The sequence below is a fragment of the Dasypus novemcinctus genome, chromosome 19, assembly GCF_030445035.2.
Source record: "Dasypus novemcinctus isolate mDasNov1 chromosome 19, mDasNov1.1.hap2, whole genome shotgun sequence".
Taxonomy (NCBI): Eukaryota; Metazoa; Chordata; class Mammalia; order Cingulata; family Dasypodidae; genus Dasypus; species Dasypus novemcinctus.
This window is the reverse complement of record NC_080691.1, coordinates 45,631,025-45,654,972: the sequence shown is the minus strand read 5'-3', so window position 1 is coordinate 45,654,972 and position 23,948 is coordinate 45,631,025. Positions and strand designations below refer to the sequence as shown.

The 23,948-nt window shown below is 38.2% G+C and overlaps 2 protein-coding genes across 2 annotated transcripts; both read left to right on the top strand.

Annotated features, from left to right (window-relative positions):
* Window positions 1-5,320: 5,320 nt before the first annotated feature.
* LOC101425969 (zinc finger protein 280A) lies at window positions 5,321-6,940 on the top strand. The gene is given in 1 exon segment (XM_004485040.2): window positions 5,321-6,940. A coding segment is annotated over 1 exon segment (1,542 nt). The 3' UTR covers window positions 6,863-6,940.
* Window positions 6,941-11,477: 4,537 nt separating this feature from the next.
* Window positions 11,478-22,748, top strand: LOC101422861 (zinc finger protein 280B). Its single transcript, XM_071209902.1, is given in 4 exon segments — window positions 11,478-11,620; window positions 12,482-12,539; window positions 20,995-22,597; window positions 22,599-22,748. Coding segments are annotated over 2 exon segments (1,590 nt in total). The 5' UTR covers window positions 11,478-11,620; window positions 12,482-12,539; window positions 20,995-21,064; the 3' UTR covers window positions 22,656-22,748.
* Window positions 22,749-23,948: the final 1,200 nt, after the last annotated feature.

The following is a 23,948-nucleotide window of genomic DNA, read 5'->3' as shown; positions in this document are numbered from 1 at the left end:
GTCCTTCAGATTTAATAATTAAATGAGTTCTTTATCTTTGGTTTTTTTATGGTGCCTGGATGTCATTGGAGTTTTTAGGAACTTTGTTGCTTGAGGCTTTGCATACTTTGACAGTTTGTGATATCCGGTTGATTTTTGCCTGAGGATAATCTCCAGAATGCCCTCTGACTCCATTTAAAATCTTTTAGCCATAGTAACTCTATTTTATTTATTTTTACAACCCTGAAATTTGACTTTAATATAATTATCATGTATCATGAAATAGTCTTCTTTTGGTCCAAAATTTAAAATTAAGAAAATGTTCTTTAAAATGTAAAAAAAAAAACCAAAAAACCTTCACAATGTAAAAAAACATTTAAAATGTTGGTAACGTAAAAACCATTCTTAAGCTTCCTGGTTTACAAAAACAGGGTGAATCTATTTGCCAATTTCTGCCTTAAATCAATTTTTACCAAAATGCAGCTACCATCCCACCAGTGAGGGTATTATTTTACAGAACTTCTATTTCAATGACAGACATAAACCTACATACATCCTGGCTTAATGTCTCCCTTACCTGGTAGTGTTAAATCATTTAGAATTTGGATTTCACCAAATGTCGTAGAAGCTGGAATTAGTGGAGTCTGTTGTACACAAAATGCTCATATTACTGCAGCTACTTATGTGGGACAGAGTGTACACTATAAATGAGAACGTAGTCCACAGTTACTAACAATGCTTCAAAATGTGTCTGTCAATTGTAACAAATATAATAATGAAAGATGTTGTTTATGTGGGAAAGTGTTTGGGGGGAAGGGATGAGGTATATGGGAATCCCCTATATTTTTTATGTAACATTTATGCAATCCAAATCTATAAAAATTAAAATAAATTAATTGAAAAAAAATAGCCACTATTTTATTTATGTAACAAAAGTTGAGCACTTACAGCATTGTGAGCATTTTTCTAGAAGCTGGGAATACAGCAGTAAACAAACCCATGTCCTGCCCTCACAGAGCATACAGTTCAGTGAGTGGAAATAAAAAAGGAAGAAATATTTTCTATAATGTGTGTTAAAACAAAAACTTGAGCAAGATATGGCTAGATCCCAGAGAGTTTTATTAAATCAATTCTTGAATTGAGGAGGTTCCAATTGCCTGGAACTAGAGATGTATTCTACTTACCAAAGAGTACAACAGCCTTTTATAGAGAGAAAAAGGCAGTACTTTAGGAGGAAATCTTCATTGGTTAATGCAGACTACATTTCTTGATGTCATTAGTGCATGCTTTACTTAGCAGTGAGGAAGTTAGCTGGTTTAAGAATAGGGAGTTGGAGATAGCTGATTGGCTGGTTTAAATTCTGTGTTCTGGGTAAGCCTGGTGTGTACAGAGTACAGAAATTTACTTAGATTTTGGCTTTGCTGACATGGTGCTTAGCTTGGGTGCCTCTGGCTGGGCCTACCACATTTTACTTATCATGTGTGATGATAAATACGAAGTTGGAAAATAGCTTAGCTGGGAGAATAGGGGGAGAATCTCAAGTTTTGGTAGTGTGGTCCAGGAAGCTTTGCTGAGAAAGAGATATGGGCCTGAAGGAGGCCAAAGGCCAGAATGGGGATGCCTGGGGAAAGGCATCCAAGGCAGGGGGTATTAAAGCCATTAAAAAGTAAAAGGTATGAGTACCCCAGAGTCACCAAAGAGCTCATGGTGGCTGTGGGGGAAAGAGTGAAGGGCTTTAACAGATGAAGACCCAGGTGGGTGTGGGCACATGGCCTAAGGCGCTTCTGGACATTTTAAGTTCATAGTTGTTTCCCTATGAAGGTGATGGGAAGCTACTAGAGATATATAAGTAAAAGGGTGAATGCCAGCTTGGCTGAATATTTTTTCGGGAGCAATGGGGCTGCCCTGGGAGTTCTGACAAAAGAGGCTGGAAACTTTGGCAATGAGCCAGGGAGAGAACAGGTACCTTCCACCAGATTGGAGGCAGTGGAGTGGTGAGATTCTGGATATCTTTGGAAGAGCAGACAGGTTTGCTACTTGATTGGCTTGGCAACTGAGAAATAACAAACTAACCTGCAAAGCAGCAAAAGAATTTATTTGGAGTCTTAGAAATGCAATTTGGAGAGCACTGAATCAGGTGGCAGCCTAAATTATGTCACATATTGCCGTTTCAAGGCCAGGGTTTTTAAAGGAAAAGATTAGACAAGTTGTTTGAGGACATTTGGTGAACTCTAAATGTCCTTTAGGATAGTTAAGTGAATTCTTTAACTTGCGATTTGTTTTATGGTGTCTAAATGTCCTTCGGATTTTTTGTAAACAAATCAATTTTATGATATATTTAAAAAGTATACAGTTCATTCAAAGTATAAAATCAGTGGTATTTAGTATAATCACAGTTATACATTTATCACTTCAATCATTATTAGAACATTTTCATTATTTCAATAATAATAATAATAAACAGAAAAACAAAATTCTCTACCTTTCAATCTCTCTATTTCCCCTGCTGAGCATAGTTGCTATTTTTGGCTACTCTTGCACAATTACTTATTTATTTATTAAGCCATTTTACTGATATATTCACAAGCCACACAATCTATCCAAAGTGTATAATCAATGGCTTTTAGTATAATAACAATGTTGTGCATTCATCAAAAAAATTTAAAACCCTTTCATTACTCCAAAAAGAAAAAACTCCATACCCCTTAACATGCCTTCCCCAACCCTACATAACCACTAATCTAATTTCATCTTTATACATTGATTTATATTCACATTTTATATAAATGGAAATTGTACTATATGTTACACAATACATTTAGTTCGTAGCAGTGCAGTCATGTGATATTTGTCCTTTTGTGTCTGGCTTGCTTCACTCAACATAACCCTCCAGGTTCATCCATGTTGTCATATGCTTCATGACTTTATTTCTTATTACAGCTGCATAATATTCCATCATTTGAATATACCAGTTTATCCATTCATCAGTTGATGGGCACCTGGGTTGTTTTCAAATTTTGGCAATCATGAATAATACTGATATTATAATAACATCAGTGTGCAGATGTCTGTTCATGTCACTGCTTTCAGTTCTTCTGGGTATATATATAGCCAGTAGTGGTATTGCAGGGTCATGTGGCAAGTTTATATTCAACTTTAGGAATTGCCAAACAGTCGACTTTTCACAGTAGTTGTACTTTTCTGCATTCCCACCAAAAGCAAATAAGTGTTCCTATCTCTCCACATCCTCTCCAACACTTGCAGTTCTGTCTGTTTACTAGTGGCCATTCTAATCAGTGTGAAATGATATCTCATTGTCCTTTTGATATGCATTTCCCTAATTATTAATGATGTTGAACATTTTTTCATGTGTTTTTTTGCCATTTGTATTTCTTCTTTGGACAAATGTCTATTCAAGTCTTTTACTCAGGTTTTAATCAGGTAGTTTGCCTTTTTATTGTTGAGTTGTAATATCTCTTTATATAGTATGGATATTAAACTCTTATTGGAGTTGTGATTTCCAAATGTTTTCATTTTTTCTCCCACTGAGTCAGCTGCCTTTTCACCCTTTTTTTTTCAAGATTTGTTTAATTTATTAATTTCTCCCCAACTGCTTGTTTGCACTTGCTGTGTCTGTTCATCTTCCTCATTTCTTTAGGAGGCACCGGGACATGAACACAGAATATCTTTCCATTTGTTTAGGTCTTTATTGATTTCTTTTAGCATTGTTTTGTAGCTTTCTTCATATAGGACCTGTATTTCTTTTGTTAAATTGATTCCTAGGTATTTGAGTGTATTTGTTGCTATTGAAAATGGAATTTTTCCCTAATTTTCTTCTCGGATTGTTCAATACTAGTATACAAAAAATTACTGATTTTTGCATGTTGATCTTGGATCTTGCTACTTTGCTGAACTCATTTATTAGCTCAAGTAGCTTTGTGGTCGTCATTTCTGAATTTTCTAAATATAGGATCATGTCATTCACAAATAGTGAGAGTTTTACTTCCTCTTTTCCTATCTGGCTGCCTTTAATTTTATTTTCCTGTGTAATTGCTCTAGCTAGAACTTCTAGTACAATATTGCATAACCACTGTGAGAGTGGGCATCCTTTTTTTGGGTCTTAGAGGGAAAGCATGTAACTGTTCCCCATTGAGTATGATGTTGGTTGTGGGTTTTTCTTACATGCCTTTTATCATATTGAGGAATTTTCCTTCTATTCCTATCTTTTGAATTGTTTCTGTTAAGAAAGGATGTTGGATTTTATTGAATGCCTTTCCTGCATCGATGGAGATGATCCTGCATTTTTTTTCCCTTCAATTTCTTCATGTGGTGTGTAACGTTGATTTTCTTATGTTGAACCAGCCTTGCATAACAGGAATAAATCTTCTCTCAGTTATGACTGATCCCACAGAAATAAAAAGGATCATAAGAAGATATTATGTCCTTGGGATTTTGAGGAACATTGTTGCTTGAGGATTTGCACACTTTGGCTGTTTGGTATATCTGACTGAGACCTGCCTAAAAGTAACCTCCAGAATGACTTTGTGACTCCATATTAAATCTCTTAGTCATAGTAACTCTCTTTTGTTTTATTTCCTTTAATGGGTTTAAGGGAAAGACTGCCAATGTTTGTGAACTGAGCAACTGAATGGGTTTATGAAAAAAAAAACAACACTCCATAGAAGCAGGGTAATTTTGGGGGACTGTCCAGATCTAAGTTTTGTTAAGGTTTCTCAGAATTCTCAGCTATCCAAGAGGGTACCCAAGGTTCTGCGACTAGGAGGAGGGCAGAGGGGTACCTATGACTCAATATTTAAGAAGCACTCAATTTTGTGCTGTATGTACCCCATTGTATGGCTGGTGTATGGCTGGAGAGGAAAATTTGGAATGAGCAGCCAAAAGATAATAAAGATATGGGGCTGCAAGAGAATATCAGGGAGTCTGAAAGATAATGCATGTGTAGGAACTTGACTTAGTAATTTATAAGTGGACCTTCCTGTGTGGCTTCCCCTTAGCAATTTTATATAGTGTTTTATAGAAGACACCACAATCTGTAACTCAGAGTTCTGATGCTGGAGCCAAGTATTTCTAGGTTTTGAATAATGGCTCAACCTTTAACTAGCTGTCCCTTCAATGGTTTCACTCTTTTTTTTCCTTATGTGTAAAATGGGGATGCTATTTATCATCTCAGTGTTTTGGGGGAGGATTAAAGAAGGGAAAGTTTTTTGTCTTTTTGAATAAACTCTAACTATGTCATGTGGCTGACTTTAGGTGGCAATTTATAAAAAGAAAGTCCTGGAAGTTGAATGGGCCTCTGGCTTCAAGCAAAAATAATAGTAAAATGGCAGACCTCTTGTGGGAGAAAGAACAGCCAGCACCACAGATGAAGAATGGAAAAGAACCCAAATGCCACAATGAAGATGCTGAGCTAATATTTGTTGGGGTGGAAAAGGCAAATGAAGATGCAGACATTCTCTTTGTCAAAGTGATTTCAAATGCCAAAGCTGTCATTTCGAAGATTTTGAACAGAGTTACCCCAGGCTCAGGTACAAAAAGCAGCAAAGTCCTCATGAGGCAAAATACTGCTCATGCATGGCAGCCTGCAACTCATTTGGCCCCAACATCAAAAGCAGTGTCCAACTGGCCAGTTACTCCACAATCAACCAACAATACTATTGTTATGGAGCATCTGTCTACCACTGGTTGTTACAGGAGCCCATACCAAGTCACACCTGAAAATTCCTCCGATTTGCTCTTGCCATGGCCTCAGCGTCCAGTTGGAGCTGTTCTTTCTGTAGAAGGCAAGGATGAAAGTCCTTGTGATTCAAAGCGATTTTCCTGTTCTGATGTGAACAGTAGCAACCCCAAAAGGCATAAACTCAGTGATGGAATCACAGGGGAATGTCTTTCAGATACCCCTTCAGATATCTTTCCTGCAGTGAATGCTGATACACCCCCAAAAGTTGGTCCTACCTCATTAAATCATGTTCAAATTGGAGCATTGTCTCCATTGTCATGTGCAAATGACAAGGCACATTTTGACGTTATGAATACAGATGTAGCAAATAGCTTTGAAAGACTGGCAAAAACAGACTTTTCACACATAACAAGTCAGACCAAGATCATTGACACCAAGAAAGGCAATGTGATCATGTTACTTTGTGACTTTTACTATGGGCAACATAAAGGAGACTGGCAAACAGCTCAAAAGACTCACACAAACTTTAAATGTGTCAGCTGCTTGAAGGTTCTAAAAAATGTTAAGTTTATGAAGCATGTGAAGCAACATTTGGAGCATGAGAAGGAGAGGGGTGACAGCTGGGAAATCCACACCACCTGCCAGCACTGCCACCGGCAGTTTCCCACTCCCTACCAGCTGCAGTGTCACATTGAAAGTGTACACATCTTCCAGGAATCCTCCTCTGTTTGTAAAATCTGTGAATTGTCATTTGAAACAGATCAGGTTCTCTTACAACACATGAAGGACAATCATAAACCCGGTGAAATGCCCTACTTGTGTCGGCTTTGCAATTACAGATCATCAATCTTTGCTGATGTGGAAATGCACTTTAGTGCATGCCATGAAAACACTGAAAATTTGCTGTGTCTGTTTTGTCTGAAGATTTTCTAAAAAGCAATAGCATATGTTAATCACTGTTGGTGGCACTGGAACAAGAGAGTCTTTCAGTGTTCCAAGTGCCGCCTACAGTTTTTAACTTTGAAGGAGAGAATGGTGCACAGAACCCAGAATCATCAATCATTTAAAAAGCCAGAGCAACTGGAAGAGTTGCCACCTGAAACAAAGGTTATTATTCAAACTTCATTTCAGCCAGAATCAAGAACTGTAGCATCCATTACTGTGAGCATCACTGGCAATAAGTAATGCTTTGCTGTCACCTGCTAGAACCAAAAAGAGAATGGCTATGAACACTAGACTTTCCAGATTCCCTTGCAGTTAGTATTCTGGCTGACAATTTTATGTGTATGTATGTATATATACACATTTTAAACAAATTGACAATTATATTCTATGCTCACTCAAGGAATCATGGAAGACAAGTTAAGACTAGGCCATCTTTATATCTTCATTATACAAATAGATGCTCACAAGCAATATCACCAAATTTGGGTTTTCTGATGACAATTCTTTAGTTTTCTCTTTTCAAGAAGTAGCCCAAAGTTTCTTTCATACTCCCTTCCAGTCACCTTCCCCTTAAATCAGACATATTCTAACCTCTACCCTCACCCCCATAGATTAGTTTTGTTTGTTTTTTAATTTTAAATAAATGGATTCACACAATATATTCTTGGCTTTGCCTTCTTACGTCTGTATGATGCATCCTTGATGTGTGTAGCAGTAATGTATTACTTTTCATTGCTTGGTAGATTTCCACGAAATGAATATGGCCCAGTTTTATGTATTCAATTTGCTTTCATGGACTTTTAGGCTGATTCTTTGGCTGTTTTTAATAAATCTGTTATGATCATTCTTGTGCATCTCTCGGTGAGTATTCGGACCTATTTTTCTTAGATATATATAGTTATCAGAAGAAGTGGTAGACCTGCAGATAAAGAGGAGATATATCAAATACATTTTCATGAGTAATTGAATCAATTTATATTCCTAATAGCTTTATTGAGAGTTCTACTGATTCAGATCCTTTCCAACACTTGGTAGTATTAGACCTTTTAATGAAAGTTATTCTCTTGAAGTTATAGATCTGGTGGTGGTTTCATGGGTATATGGAAAGAAATTTTTGCTTACCAAGGATATAAAGGTATTCCACCAATATTTTCTGCTAGAAGTTTTACTGTTTAACTTTTTGTCATTAGGTCTATGGTTCATCTGCAATTGATATTTTAAGGTGTGCAAAATCAAGGCATCAAGGTTATTATTTCCATATAGGCCTATCCAAATCAGCCAGCATCATTTACTAAAAAGACCACTCTTTCCCCCACTGTATTGTTGTAGAAACTTTGTGTTAACCAGTTGATGACTATATATATATTTCTGGATTTTAGTCCATTATGTTTGTCCTGTTCTCTATCCTCATGTTAATTCCAAATTATCTTAATTATTGTAGCTTCATATAAGTCTCTATACCAGGGAGTTTAAGTGCTTCAGTTTTGGTCTTCAAAATTGCCTTGGTGGGAAGCGGACTTGGCCCAGTGCATAGGGTGTCTGCCTACCACATGGGAGGTCCGCGTTTCAAACCCTGGGCCTCCTTTACCCGTGTGGAGCTGGCCCATGCGCAGTGCTGATGCACGCAAGGAGTGCTGTGCCACGCAGGGGTGTCCCCCGCATAGGGAAAGCCCACGAGCAAGGAGTGTGCCCCGTAAGGAGAGCCACCCAGCGGGAAAGAAAGTGCAGTCTGCCCAAGAACGGCGCCACCCACACGGAAACCTGACAGAACAAAAAGAGACAGAGATTCCGGGGCGCTGACAACAACAAAAGCGGACAAAGAAGAAGACGGCAGCAAATAGACACAGAGAACAGACAACTGGGGCGGGGGGTAGAGTGGGGAGAGAAATAAATAAATAAATAAATAAATCTTTTAAAAAAAAATTGCCTTGGCTATTCCACATCATTTGTGACTTGTGGTTATAGTGAATATCTTTGTCCTGCTCTTAAACTTATGTTCAGTAGTTCACCTTAATTATGATATTAGCTATGGCTTTTTGCAGCTGCCCATGACTGCAGTGTAACTGAACTAGAAATCAATTAACAGATAATTTTTTTAAAAACACAATAGTTTAGAAATTAAGCAATACTTTATTTTTCAGGAGGTACCGCAAATGAACACTGGATCTTGTACATGGGAAGCAGGTGCTCGCTCTACTGAGCTAAATCCACTGCTCAAGCAATACATTTTTTCTAGCCAGTCAATTTTATTGATAGATATTAACAAATCCATTCAAAGTATACAATCAGTAATATCTGGTGTAATCACATATTTGTGCATTCATCACTTCAATCATTTTGGAGCACTTTCATTATATCAATAATAAAAAAACAAAAAACAAAACAAATTCATTCCCTCTCAGTCTCTATGCTTTCCCTGCTGTACATAGCCAAGCATGCTTTTTTTTTTTATCCTCCTCCCCTGCCTTGCGGCTTTTTGTGTGCTGTGGCTCTCTGCAGTGTGGGGGTGAACCTGCCTTCACAAGGAGGCCCCCGGAAGTGAACCTAGGGTGTCCCACATGGCAGATGGGAGCCCAGCTGATTGAGCCACAGCTGCTTCCCCAAGCAGTGCCTTTTTAATCAGAGCTTGGACTAGGTTGAGGCAAGCAAAGGGTCTAAGGTGTAAAGTGCCATTTATCCCTGCACTTTAACAAACCTGAAAGTAAGTGGTTCCTTAATTTTGCACACAAAGCTCCTTATTTTCCTCACTCTAGTCCTGGTCCTGGTTCTAAATAATTCATAATTCCACTAAGAAATCACTGGATAAAAGAAAATATTTTAGAATAGCATGATACTGTAAATATTTATGGGACTGAGTTAAAGCATTTCTTGGAAATTCATATCTTTAAGTGTGTATATTTGGAAAGAATGAAGGTTGAAAAATCAATGCTCCAAATTGGTGCTGTCCACAGAACTTTCTGAGATTATGGAAATGTTCTATACACTGTCCAATACCATAGCCTCTAGCCATCTGTGCCTTGATGTCTTGAGATGTGGCTAGTGTGATTGAGGTACTGAATTTTTTATTTTATTTAACTTTAATTAAAAATTAAATATAAGGGGAGAAGAAACTGATCTTTTTTATAAAATAATCCAAAATAATTTATGTAGATACTCTCCCCTCAGTGAGGAGGAATTTAACTCCTTTCCTCCACCCCCTCTATTACTTGAGTATAGTTTAGACTTAGTATCTTGCTGATAAGGAATAATGTATGAAAAGGGAAAATAACTTCACAGTGAGAAACCTGGCAAAGACTCCTTGGCCAGTTGATCACTATCATCCCTACTGATAAGTCATGTTGATAGCATGTATCCCTGATATGAAGTGATAAGAAGGGCTGGTCATTTCTGTGGTATTCCTGAAGACCCACAGCCCTCATATGATGATGAGAAAAATAGCACACAAACCCAACTTAGGGACATTATAAAATACTTGAATGTTATTTATTTACTCCTTAAAATTACCAATATCATGAAAAGCAAGGAAAGAAACTGTTACAGACCAGAGTAGGATGTGATGACTAAATGTGTTGGGGTATCCTGGGTGGATTTCTGGAACAGAGAAAGAACATTAATGGAAAAAATTTCAAATCTGAATAAAGTCTGAAATTTAGTTAATAGTAATGTACCAACACTGGGGTTATTGTTAGGTCTGAAGATTTTATTTCACATATACATTTTATACATTGCAAATATCTTTAAATCTATGATCTCTTAATTTTGAATGTGTGTCATTCTTTGACCAAAAGTCTTCAAATGCAAAGTATCAATCATAATTTAGGTTGTGTGATCTGACCATTATACAACAAAATTAGAAATTGATAAAGGAACAGCTTTAAAACCCACAGATTTGGATGAACAAGTAACATTACTACGTAGCCCTTGTGATAAAATCACTAGGGAAATGTGGAAATACATGGACTTGAATGATAACGAATATATTGCATTAAAAAATTGTGAGGAAAGCTAAATCAGTACTTAGAGAGACATTTACAGCAATAAATACAGCAGAAAAAAGGTTATAAACCATCAGCTAGTTGTAAAGAGTAGCAACAGCAAACGTACAGGGGGCATGGAAGAAGAAAATAATAAAGAATTTTAAAAAAAGAATGAAATAGAGAAAATAGCTGTACAGATTAACAAAACCAAAACCTGGCTCTTTCACGAGATTAAGATAGACACCCTTCTGGCAGAACTGGTCAATATTTCGAAGAAATAATTCAAGGAAACCAATAATTTGCAAACTTTTCGTACAGAGCCAGATAGTAAATATTTTAGGCTTTGAGACCCGTAAGTGCAGACTCTGTCGCCATTAATCAACTCTGCTCTTGTAGCAGGAAAGGAGCCATAGACAACAGCCAAATGACTATGTATACCCATGTTCTAACAAAAGGTCATTTATGGACGCAAATTTGAATTTCATATCATTTTCACTTCATCAAAATACTTTTTTTTTTCGTTCCCCAACCACTTGAAGATGTAAAACTCATTCTTACTGCAAGATGTGCAAAAACAGTTGGCTGGCTGGACTGGCTTGACCCTCAGACGCAACTTCAAGGGAATGAGCGCCAAGGTGCAGGCGTTTTGTCAAGTTCCATAACCATGGGGCACGCACTAGTGCTTTAATGGAAAAGGAGACACACCTAAGGACTGTGAGACCTGAACTCAATAGGACCAACCTATTCTCTGAGGCACTGAATCTGTGTAGTCCACATCCTGCCAGAGACTAGCGATCTCCGCAGCTATACCTGTTCCCGGCAGCCAGACTCCTCCACAAAGGCTGCCTCCGGGGGCGCTACTGCGCACGCATGCGCCCAATCCGGGGCTGGTAGCCAATCAGAGGTCGCAGCGGGCGCGCGTGCGGTGGCGTTGGTGGCGTTGGTAGCGCCTGGGGCTGAGGAGGCGTCGTCGCCGCGGGCTTCGCCCCAGGAGCTTAGATACCGCCGCGGACCTAGACCGGTAAAAGAACGCCGGCGCGATGCGTGCGGGCACCTAGAATCACCCCAGCGTTCCCTGGGGGTAGGAGGGAGGGATTCCCGGGCCGAAGCCCCGCGGGTCCCCTTGTGCTCCCGGCCGTGCGCTGCCCGAGGGATCTGTACCCAGCCCTGGCTCTCCGAAGCGATCGTCTGGCGGCCCGTGGTGCGTCCCTTTCACCTCTTCTTTCCGCCCCTTATCCCCTCAATGGATCGTCCCCTCCTCCACCCTGAGGGCCTGGCCTCCCCGCCTTTGGCTGCGTCCCTGCGCGCCATTCTCCACCTGGTATTCTGGGAAAGGGGGCCTAATCAGGCCTTTAGTGCCCCTCCCCTCCTTGTTCCTGACTCGGGTCGTGGTCTCTTGAGGAGCTTAATGCATTTAAAAATCTTAAGCGTGTTTTGTAGCCCCGCCCCGCCTCCACTGTCGCTCTGCGGGCACAGACCCTTTAATACCTTTTAAAGCACTTAAAAATTCAGTTCCAGGTCTCTTTCCCCACCGCACACCTTTCTTTTTTTTTTTTTTTTTTCTTTCTTTCTTTCTTTCTTGTTTTCTGCGTGTGTCAGCCCCAACTCAAGTGCAGACCCCTTTGATTTTAATGAAGTCCTTGAGAGCTGGGACCGAGGGCGATTTCCACACTTTTGATTTGGGCAGTTCAAAGGCCTGTTTTCTTTACTGAGTTATGGTAGATCGTAGGTACGGGTTTTGGAGAAATGGAGTTCACTTCTCGTTTCCAGTTCAGTGTGAAGTTCTTCAAAAACATCCAAATGGCAGGGTCAGATATGTAGTGGGATGCAAAATATCCCTGGATAACATGAATATTACTAATCTTTCTCTGGTTGCCTCAAGGATGTGACCTTTTGCCTGGAAGATCTCAAGTGCTTGGAAGTATCAGTGCACACCTGAGGTAAGATGAGAGACACCTTTATAATAAGGGCCAAGCATATCTTTTTTCTTCAGTTTTTTTTTCTCATTTTCTGTCTTGTGCTAGAACATTACTATCTAGACAATGTGTCGTGAAGTATTCTCGAAGTATACGAAAAATTCAGGCCACTTATAGATTCGGATTATTTCTGGAGCCTTCTAAATCCTAAAAAAAAAAAAAAGATATTCTATCACCTAATTTTTTGAAAGTTAAAAGAGGGTATCTAAGAGTACCAGAGATATTAAAACTATGCAAAGCTGACTTCCTTTACCATGTCAGGTGGCTAAAATGGGCTGATAACATGTAGTTTATACCCTAAAATTTCAGCTAATGTATTAAAGTAGTTTATTCAAAGGAAAAGTGTATTTTTTTTCCAAAGGTTACATGGAGTTAGTTTATTTCTTCTACGTTCTTTTTTTCCTTAAGGGCTTTATTTTGTTAAGTAATTGCATGTGAATGGACAGGGGAGGCTATCTGAATTCATTTCATTCCAGTAGGTGAAATTATAGGTAAGTTCTTGTCTACATATTTAAGCATACAACTTAATGAGATCCCATTGTATTAGTTATCTTTTGCTGTGTAACAAATTATCCTGAAATTTAGAAACTTAAAATAGCATTTATTATCTCACTGTAGTTTTTGAAGGTCAGGAATCTGGAAGTGGATTAGCTGGGCAATTCTGGCTCAGGGGCTTTCCTGAGATTGTAGACAAGAATTTGACTGGGTCTGTACTCTCTGAGGACTTGACTAGATTGGATGATATGCTTTAAGCCCACTCATTGGCCTATTGGCAAGAAGCCCCTTTTCCTCACTGTTCTCCCTGGGGCTGTTCCTGTCATGGTTTCTCCAAAGCAAATGACCCTAGGGAGAGCTTGCACCCAAGATGGCCAAAGCCACAGAATCTTTTCATAAGCTAATTTTGGAAATGACATACCATCACTTCTGCCATATGTGATTGGGCACACAGAAACAATCCTGATAAAGCGTGGGAGAGGACTACATAAGGTGTGAATACCAGGAAGTGGGATTCATTGGGGCTGTCTTGGGAACTGGCTACCACACCCATTTATTTACCATTCCAGCTCTTCTCCATAAAATTTCAGGCGCTGTCCCATTACTGTTTGGTTCTTAGCTAAGGTGAAACTCTCTGCCTCTGCACTAAATCCAAGGCACTCTTGTTTATTCAAGGATATTGTTCTGTAAGTGTCCCTTTGTCCTGGATTCTGTCTCGATCATCTCATCAGCAAACAATGATTGTAACAGCACTTCTCATTAAATGTCCATCTTGATGTTAAATCCCTGTCCTTATTTTATTGTATTTTTACTTGTGCTTACAGAAATATTTATCGTGGAATGTCTGTATTTGTGGTCTCCAATTCTTTTCCTATTCTTCTTTAAACCTATTCTTGTCAAGTCACCAATGAATTCCACGTTGCTTAATCCAATGGTCCATTTTTAGTTTTCAGTATATTTCATCTTTTGGCAGCATTTGTCAGTTTATTTCCCCCTACTTCAAAATAATTTTTCATTTGCATTCCAGGATGCTTCTCTCTTTTGACCATCATCCTACCTGAGTGGCTCTGAGTTCCTTCTTGATTTCCTTTTCTGTTTACTTCCAGTATCCCTAACATCTAACTGGCAGTGTGTCCCAGGGCTCTTTTTTCTCCATCTACCTTTTTCCCTAGGTGATCTCATCCAGTCTTATGTTTTAAATAATGTTAGACTCCAAAATTTATATATCTACCCCAGGCATCTCCTTGATATCTGGTCTCATAGATCTACTTTCTAAGCATCATCTTTTGTATGTCATATTCCTCTCTTTCACATCCGAAGTCTAATCCATCAATAAATTTTGTGGGCTGTACCCTCAAGATTTTGATCCAGAATCTTACCTGTTCTTAGTATCACCATTTCTCTACTGTTTGAGAATGCCATCATCTTTTTTTTCTGTGTTATTCCAATATCTTCATAATTTATCTTCCTGATTCCATTACCCTTTACTTTCTATTCTTCACACAGCAGCCAGAGTAATCCTTTTGGAACAAAAGTTAGATATTACTCTCCCTCAAAACCTTACAGTGACCTCCCATCACACTCAGAGTTCAGAGCCATAGAACTTAGAATGGCCAACATAGCCCTATTAGGTCTTATCTCTCTTCCATCACCACCAATTGATTCTTTGAGCTCATGTCCAGCTTCTCTCCCTTTCCATTATTGGCCATTACTTAAATGTGTTGTCAGGTTTCGTCTCAGAGCCTTTGTATTTGCTGTTTCCTTTGCTAGAGTACTTTTCCCCCAGATAAACGTTACATGCAAGTATCAGTCTGTGTCTGTATTCCCTGTCCCTGCTTTTTTTTCCTCCATAGCATTTATAATCATCTGATACACTGTTATCTCTGTGTCTGTCTATTATCCACTTATCTATCTTTCTATCTAAATTTATTTTCTGGTTGCTCCTACTGACTGTCAGCAACTTGAAGATAGGAACATTGTTTGAGTGACTGCTGTATCCCAGGAACCTAAGGTTCACCAAGCTTGTTGAATGAATGAGCTTCTGTTCAAATTCCTCTCAAATACCACCTCAATGCTCCTCCTCCTCCCTTTTTCTGTTTTTGTCTTGTGGTCACAAGACTATCAAAACTGTGCAAACTTTTCTTTATTATTTCTGTGCCATTTCTCTGTTTCTGTCCCTTGTGGACAGGGATAGGCTCTAATTCTACTGAGTCAGTATATTTAAAGCTACTCAAAATAGTGAATAAAAATATTATCAAACATGATTATGTGACAATATACAGAACATCTTAGGAGGCTTCCATAGATTAACAATTTATCTTTTCTTAAAAAAAAGGGGAGCCGTTGTAGCTCAGTGGTTGAGCACCAGCTTCCCACATATGAGGTCCTGGGTTCAATCCCTGGGCCTGGTACTTCCAAAAAAGTAATAATAAATTTAAAAAAAAATTCAAATTCCTTTTTCTGTTGTTTTGTTTTCAGGACCTATGAGTTCTAATGCAGCAATATTATCTAATGGACAATTTGACATGGTGAGAAATAATAGTGACTTTTAGCTTTTGAATTCTTAAAATTTAGTAAACATGGGCACAAGGTTTTTTAACCTTATCCTTGTAAGCTACCTATACTTGTAAGATTTCTGGTCCAAGGCCCTTTCCTCATTTTTTACCTTAATGTATAAATTAGTCATTCAGTCATTTGAATAATGCTGAATAATAAAATCTTATGTTTAACTTAAGTATTTTATATTTTGTAAGTTTTGGGGGGAAAAAATCCATGCTCTGAAGAAATTTTAACGGGATTTTTCTCTTAGGAACTTTCCAGCAGGGAAATCCTAGTTACCTAGAAATTCATGACAGGGCCCACCTGACTTGCATGGAAGAAGCTCTCTTTCACAACCTCTTGATCGCTTATAATGAGGGTGACCATAAAATTTATCACAGGGACACTTTTGAAACTGAAAAGGGACACTATTAATAAATACATAAGGACAGCAGGTTAAGCTGGGATTGTTGTAGTCAAACCAGGATATTTGGTCAGCCTACTTAAAATTGATTTTGCTGCTAAGTCCTTGGTACCAGAAAAGTGCCTACTCAGTAGGAAAATATTCCCATCCTGGGAAACTGTACCTCCCACTGCAAATTTATAAATTAACCACCTGATATTAGCTTAACTCTCTTTGTTAGTTAGATTAGTTTGCATTATTCCCGTAATCCTAATCATCGAACCCTTGTTTCATGTATGGGGTCCAGTTGGGGGCTTTGAGAGTTTAGCATCAGTTGTTGGGATGTGCTGGTCACACAGCCTATTGTCTTTTTTTTTTTTTTAATTGAAGTTCACCTGCTATAAAACTCACCTTCATAAAGTGTACATGTGAGTAGTTTTTCATATATTCAAAAGTCTAACCATTATCACTCTTAATTCTAGAATATATTCATCAAACAAAAAAAGAAACCCTGTGCCCATTAGCAATTACTCTCCATTAGTTTCTTGTAGCTGCAGTAATAAATGACCACAGAGTAGGTGGCTTAAATTTATTGTCTTACATTCTATTCTCTCCAGAGGCTCTAGAGGAGAATTTGTTCCTTAACTCTTCCAGCTTCTGGTAGCTGTCAGCATTTCTTGGCTGGTGGCTGCATCACTCTAATCTCTGCTTCTCTATTTACATCACCCTCCTCGTGTGTGTGAAATCTTTCTCTCTCTTATAAGGACTTGTATGATGATGGTATTTGGGGCCCACCTGGAAAATTCAGGATAATACTCCAGCTCAAGATCCTTTACTTAATCACATCCACAAGACCATTTTTCCAAATAGATGAAATTTTCAAGTTTCAGAGATTTTTGGGGGCCATTATTCAACCTACTCTAATGCCCCATTCTTTCTTTTCCCTAGCCCATGACAACCACTGATGTCACTGTTCTGTTGACTTTCATTCTCTACGTTACTTTGCCTATTCTGGACATTTCATATAATTGGAATCATACAATATGTAGTGTTCTGTGACAGGCTTCTTTCACATAACGTAATGTTTTCAAGATCCATGTTGTAGCATATATCTCATTCTTTTTTCAGGCTGAATAATATTCCATCGTATGGATAATATTGCATTAGTATCTTTTCATGGCCATTTGTAGATCTTTGGAGAACTATTTATTCAAATCCTTTACCTATATTTTTATTGGTTTTTTTTTTTTATTGTTTGGTTGTAAGAGGTTGTTATGTATTCTGGATATAAGTTCCTTATCACATACATAGCTTTTGCAAATATTTTACTCCATTCTGTGGGTTTTCTACATTTTTTTGATGAGGTCTTTTGAAGTACAAAATTTTAAAATTTTGGTGAAGTTTAGTTTATCTATTTTTTCTTTAGTTGCTTGTGCATTTGCTGTAATAGATATCTAAGAAACCATTACCTAACCCGAGGTTATGAAGATTTATTCCTATGTTTCCATCTAAGAGGGTTATACTTTTAGTCTTACATTTATATTCATGATCAATTTTTAGAAATTTAAGTTAGCCTTTTTATTTTGAGATAATTGTGAATTCACATGCAATTTTTTTCTACTGATGTTGCAAGAGTAGTTAGAAATTTTTATTTTTACCTGAAATCTTTTAAAATAATGGCAATTCAGTAATTTAAAACCCATGTAGATTGAAGCTGGACAGGCCAAACATAGCACCTTTTTGGACTGCTTTGACTCTCAGGCTGCTAGCATCACACTTTGCCACAGGATGCAGTTTCTGAAGTGGCTGCAGTTTCCAAAGTGGGTTCCTCCTACATGAAAGTACCAAGGGGGTCTGTGGCTAAAATGTTGGGGATTGAGGTGAAACGAAGTAATCATGAAATTTTGATAACATGCAGTTTTAAGAATTAATACAGATAGAGTTTTCTTATATATTTTCTTTGGTTTCCCCAGTGATAACGTCTTATAAAAACAAAGTGCAATATCACGTTCAGGATTTTGACATCAATACAATCCACAAAAACTTATTCTGATTTCCCCAGTGTTAACATATACTTCTGTGTTTATATTTACCACTACAAAATTTCATCACATAATGTAGGTTTGTATATGAACTACCATAGTCAAGATACAGAACAGGTACATTACCACAGTAGCCACTACTTCTGTTCTCTACCTCTATCATTTTGTCTTATCAAGACTATTATATTAAAAAATAATAACAAAAAATTTTAAAAAATAAAAGAACTTATGTAAGTGGAGTTGTACGATATGTGACCTCTCTCTCTCTCCTTTTTTTTAACTCACATCTTATTATGACAACTCTCATAAGAATGCAAACTCATAAGACCAGGGGTCATGTTTGCACAGCTAAGCTTTATATACCTGCACCTAACACAGAGCAGAAGTCAGAGCTGGTGCTCAGTATAAGGCTTTTCTTCTTATTGAAGTAAAGTGTACATAACAAAAATTTATCATTTTTACCATTTTAAAGTGTACTATTCAGGGTCTTGAAGTACACTCACAATTTTGTGCAACTATCACCACTCTCTAGTTTCAGAAGGCAGGAAACCCTGGACACATTAAGCAGTCATTCCCTAGTCTTACCCCTACCCCCAGCCCTGGCAACCACAAATATAACTTCTGTCTCATGGATTTCCCTATTGTGGATATTTCTTATAAATGGAATCATGTAATATGTGGCCTTTTCTGTGTGTTTTCTTTCATGTAACATGTTTTTGAGATGCATCCATGTTGTAGCATGTATCAGTACTTCATTCTTTTTATGGCTGAATAATATACCATTTTATGGCTCTACCATATTTGTTTTTCCGTTCATCAGTTAATGGACATTTGGGTTGTATCTACCTTTTGCCTATTATGAATTATGCTGCATGAACATTTGTGTACAACTTTTTGCTCGAATACCTATTTTCATTTCTTTTGAGTATATACTTAGGAGTGGAGTTACTGTGTGTCATAAGAAAATTTTGTGTTTAACTTTTTTTTTTTTAAGTATTAGCAATTTTTTTTTCTTTTTCTTATTTTTAAATAGTATTTTTTGGAAGATACATAGATTACAAAAAATGTTACATTAAAAAATATGGGGTTCCCATATTCCCCACATCCACCCCACCCCACTTCTCCCACATCAATAGCCTCTTTTACCATTGTGGCACATTCATTGCATTTGGTGAATACATCTTGGAGCACTCCTGCACCACATGGATTATAATTCACACTGTAGTTTACACTCTCCCCCAGTCCATTCAGTGGGTTATGATAAGATATATAATGTCCACCATTCAGTGGGTTTTGGTAGGATATATAATGTCCAGCATCTGTCCTTGCAGTATTATTTAGGACAACTCCAAGTCCAAAAATGCCCCTATATCACATCTCTACTTCCCTCTCCCTGCCCTCAGCAATTCCGTGGCCACTGTCTCTACATCAATGATACAATTTCTTCCATTGCTAGAGTCACAATAGTTCCATAGTAGAATACCAATAAGTCCACTCTAGTCCATATTTTATTCTTTCAGCCTGTGGACTCAGGGATGGTGATGTCCACTACACCTTTAAATTGAAAGGCTGATGGATATGATTTTCCTGCTTGCAATTGTAGGTTCTCTTGGTTCTCTGGTGTGGTGGTTGACCATATTCACCTCCCTGTTAGCTGACCTGGGTAAGACCAATGAACCAGAGATTAGTAATTGTAACTCTGAGTATTAACAATTTTTATTTCCAAGGTTGAAACACTACTCCTACCTTCTCAGCAATAATCCCTTCAATCTAGTTGTGAGGAGATCTTCTGAAATTTTGCTTTGTTCCTCAGGATTGGTCAACTGGGATATATTTCCATTTAGAGACAGTGTACATGGTGTTTACATGTTCAGTCTCTGTAGTCTGACCAACCTAAGTTAAAATCTCTGCTCCAATTTTTAATTGGAGGAAAGTTTCCTTTAAGTATGGTAAACATGCCTTATGTAAAGATTTCGTTGATGTTCAGTGGTATCATATACATATATATAGAGAGAGAAGTTGTGAACTTGAAAAACAATCTTGCATAATGTGAATTCCCATACAACACCCCTCCACCAACACTTCTGAGGAATACCTAGTACAGATTATGAAAGATCATCCTCAGAATATTACCACAAACTACTGTCCAAGTTTACTGTGTTTAACTTTTTGAGGAGCATTTTGATGCATTTTGAGTTAATATTTGTATATGGTATGAGGTAGGAGTTAAACTCCTTTTTTTTGGATGTGGATATTAATTTGTCAAGCATCATTTGGTGTAAAGACTGTTTCTGCTGTTGAATTGTCCTGGCAACTTTACTGAAAATCACTTGACCATAAATGTAAGGGTTAATTTCTGGGCTCTCAATTTTATTCCATACATTTGTATTTCTGTCCCTGTGTCAATACCACATTCTTTATTACTGTAGCTTTGTGGCAAGTTTTGGAATTGGGAGGTGTGAATCCTCCAGCTTTATTCTTGTTTTTGGGATTGATTTGTCTCTTCTGACACTGTGGCATGGATGAATCTTGCCTTTTCATATGAATTTTAGAATGGGCTTGTCAAGTTCTGTTAAAAATCCAACTAAGCCTTTGATAAGGATTACATTGATGTTGTAGATCAATTTGGGGAATATTGGCATCTTAGCAATATTAAATCTGACTCCTTTCCATATGACTCCCCAAATGATTAATTGTTGGGAAGATTTTTTTTTTTTGTTTTGTTTTGCTTTTTTAATAGAGTATAGTAGAAAGCTCTGATTCTGGAGTCACACAACTTGATTTTGTAGTGATAGGTTTTAAGCTGTCACTTATCCTGTTTGAGTCTCAATGTCTTTATCTGTAAAATAAGGGTGTATATAACTACCTTAGAAATTTGGGGAAGAATTAAATAAGATAATACATTTGTCTACATTTACTGATACAGTGTGTTTGTACTTAGGTGGCATTTTATATAAAGGAAGCACTGGGACTTACTGTGGTCACACCCTTCAAGCATAAAAAAAGTAAAAATGGAACATCCATGTATGTTACGTGAGGAAGAACAAGAACCAGACCCACAGAAGAGTGTAACAGAAACCAAACAAGTGGATGGTGAAGATGCTGAACTGATCTTTGTTGGGGTGGAACATGTAAATGAAGATGCTGAACTGATTTTTGTTGGGGTAACTTCAAATTCAAAACCAGTTGTTTCAAACATTTTGAACAGAGTCACTCCAGGTTCACATTCAAGGAGAAAAAAGTATGCTCACCTCAGACAAGATACTGCTCACACATTGCAACCTACATCAAATGGAGTGGCCATCTTACCAGTTTCTCAATCAAGATCATCAGATAGTCCTATTATTATTGAGCCTTTGTCTAAACCTGATTATAAAAATAATTCACCACAAGTTGTGCCTAATAACTCATCAGAGAACTCATGTTCTCCTTTGATTACATTCACCAGTTCATTGCAACATCCAGGAAGAGCAGCACTTTCTGTAGGAGGTATGAATGAAAGTTCTTATGCATCAGAGCGACTTACCACTTCTCAAGTAAATACTGTAACTCTCAAAAGGCCTAAACTCAGTGATGGACATTCTTCAGCTTTGTCCCCCTCAGGTATATCTCGTCCAAATCAGCAAAATATACCCTCAAAAGATGGTCATACCTTGTTAAGCCATGTTCAGAATGGAGCACTTTTTCCAAAAGCTTTTCCAAAGGACAGTTTCAAGCCTATAAATTCAGAGAGGGATAGTGGAGGACTGGGAAAAACAGATATTTTAAGTATATCAAATCAAAAGACTCCTGATTCCAAGAAAGGAAATATGATAGTCTTACTTCATGACTTTTACTATGGACAATATACAGGAGATGGGCAGCCGGAACAGAAGACTAACACAAACTTTAAATGCCTCAGTTGCTTGAAAGTTCTAAAAAATGTTAAGTTTATGAACCATATGAAGCACCATTTAGAGCTTGAGAAGCAAAAGGGTGATAGCTGGGAAAACCAAACCAAATGCCAGCACTGCCATCGGTATTTTCTCACTCCCTTCCAGCTACAGTGTCACATTGAAAGTGTGCACATCCCCCAGGAACCCTCCACTGTTTGTAAAATCTGTGAATTGTCATTTGAAACAGATCAGCTTCTCTTACAACACATGAAGGACAATCATAAACCTGGTGAAATGCCCTATGTATGCCAGGTTTGCAATTATAGATCGTCAGCCTTTTCTGATGTGGAAACACATTTTAGAACATGTCATGAGAACACTAAAATTTTGCTCTGTCCATTTTGTCTGAAAATTTTTAAAACTGCATCACCATACATGTGTCATTATAGGGGGCACTGGGAAAAGAATGTTCACCAGTGTTCCAAATGCCGGCTACAGTTTTTAACTTTCAAGGAGAAAATGGAGCACAAGACCCAGTATCATCAAACATTTAAGAAGCCTAAGCAACTGGAAGGATTGCCTCCTGAAACAAAAGTTGATATTCACGTGTCCCTGGGACCTCTTCAACCAGGATCATTGGAAGTAGCGTCCATTACTGTGAGCACGTCTTGACTCCGAACCATCACCCTTTACATCTAAAAGTAGAATTTCAAAAACCTCTCATTAATTCTAGTTTTGGTAAATTTTCTAAAGCACGTATTTCAATCCAAGTCAACCTCCCCTCAAAAAAAATAATTATTCAAACCGTGCATTTGTCAGTAGTAACAAAAATAGTGAAACCAATGGATCATTCATGAATTTCTTTTAATTCATGATGTACAATATTATTTGATCTGAATTTTGATATGTTCTTTTGAAATACATAGTTTTCATGTAACTGGCTTAACACATATGAGATGTTTGTGTGTGTGTGAATGTGCATAAGGAAAACATAAGTTTTTTAAAAATGTATTTATTTTTCTCTGCTTCCCCCTCATTGTCTGCTCTTTGTGTTCCTTCGCTGTGTGTTCTGTGTCCGCTTGCACTCTCAGTGGCACCGGGAAACTGCGTCTCTTCTTTTCGTTGCGTCATCTTGCTGTGACAGCTCTCTGTGTGTGAGGCGCCACTCCTGGGCGGGCCGCAGGTTTTCCACCCGGGGTGGCTCTCTTGCAGGGCACACTCCTTGTGCATGGGGCACCCCTACATGGGGGCACCCCTCCTTGGCACAGCACTCCTTGCGTGTGGCAGCTCTGCACAGGGGCCAGCTCACCACATGGGTCAGAAGGCCCTGGGTCTCGAACCCTGGACCCTCCCGTATGGTAGATGGACACTCTACCAGTTGAGCTACGTCCACTTCCCAAAACATAAGTTTTAAAATTATTTTTATACTCTAAGTTTGAAAGTTTTTCCTTCTATCTATAGAATCTGTAAGGTTTCTGAAGTACCTAATTTTATTTTCAACTTTTTCCCTTCATGGAGGAGTTTGGAATGGCTTTGTTATGGATGAAACCTGTCCCTGTTTGCTGCTGAACTCCCAGAAGTGCCTCTGCTGTGCTGTGTGTAAAATAATCTGTGTGTGGGGAAGCTGGGGGAGAAGCTGTGGCATGAATGGGACCAGCCAGGCTCCCTCGAGGTTAGTCGAGGGAGGAGCAACGGCTCCTTTTCCCAGATGAGGGTGAGGCTCAGGTCTTAGAGCCAAGGCAGAAGGAACACTGAGAGTTTTTTCATGCAAGAACATCCAAGGAAGGAAAACCTTCAAAGTAAAATGACTTTGTTTGGTGAGGAGCCTCTGCAGACATAAAACAACTTTATCAGGGTATCACTGGCTTTAGGTGAAGGAGAGCAGTAATTAATAGAATGGGACCTGGTACCAGTGAACTTCCTGGTGAGTGATCCATAGGGGAATTTGCTTCATCCCCTCCCATCTCCCTTCTGGCTGGCCTTTAGGAGAATTGAACTAGCCCTGTCCCACGCACCTGTA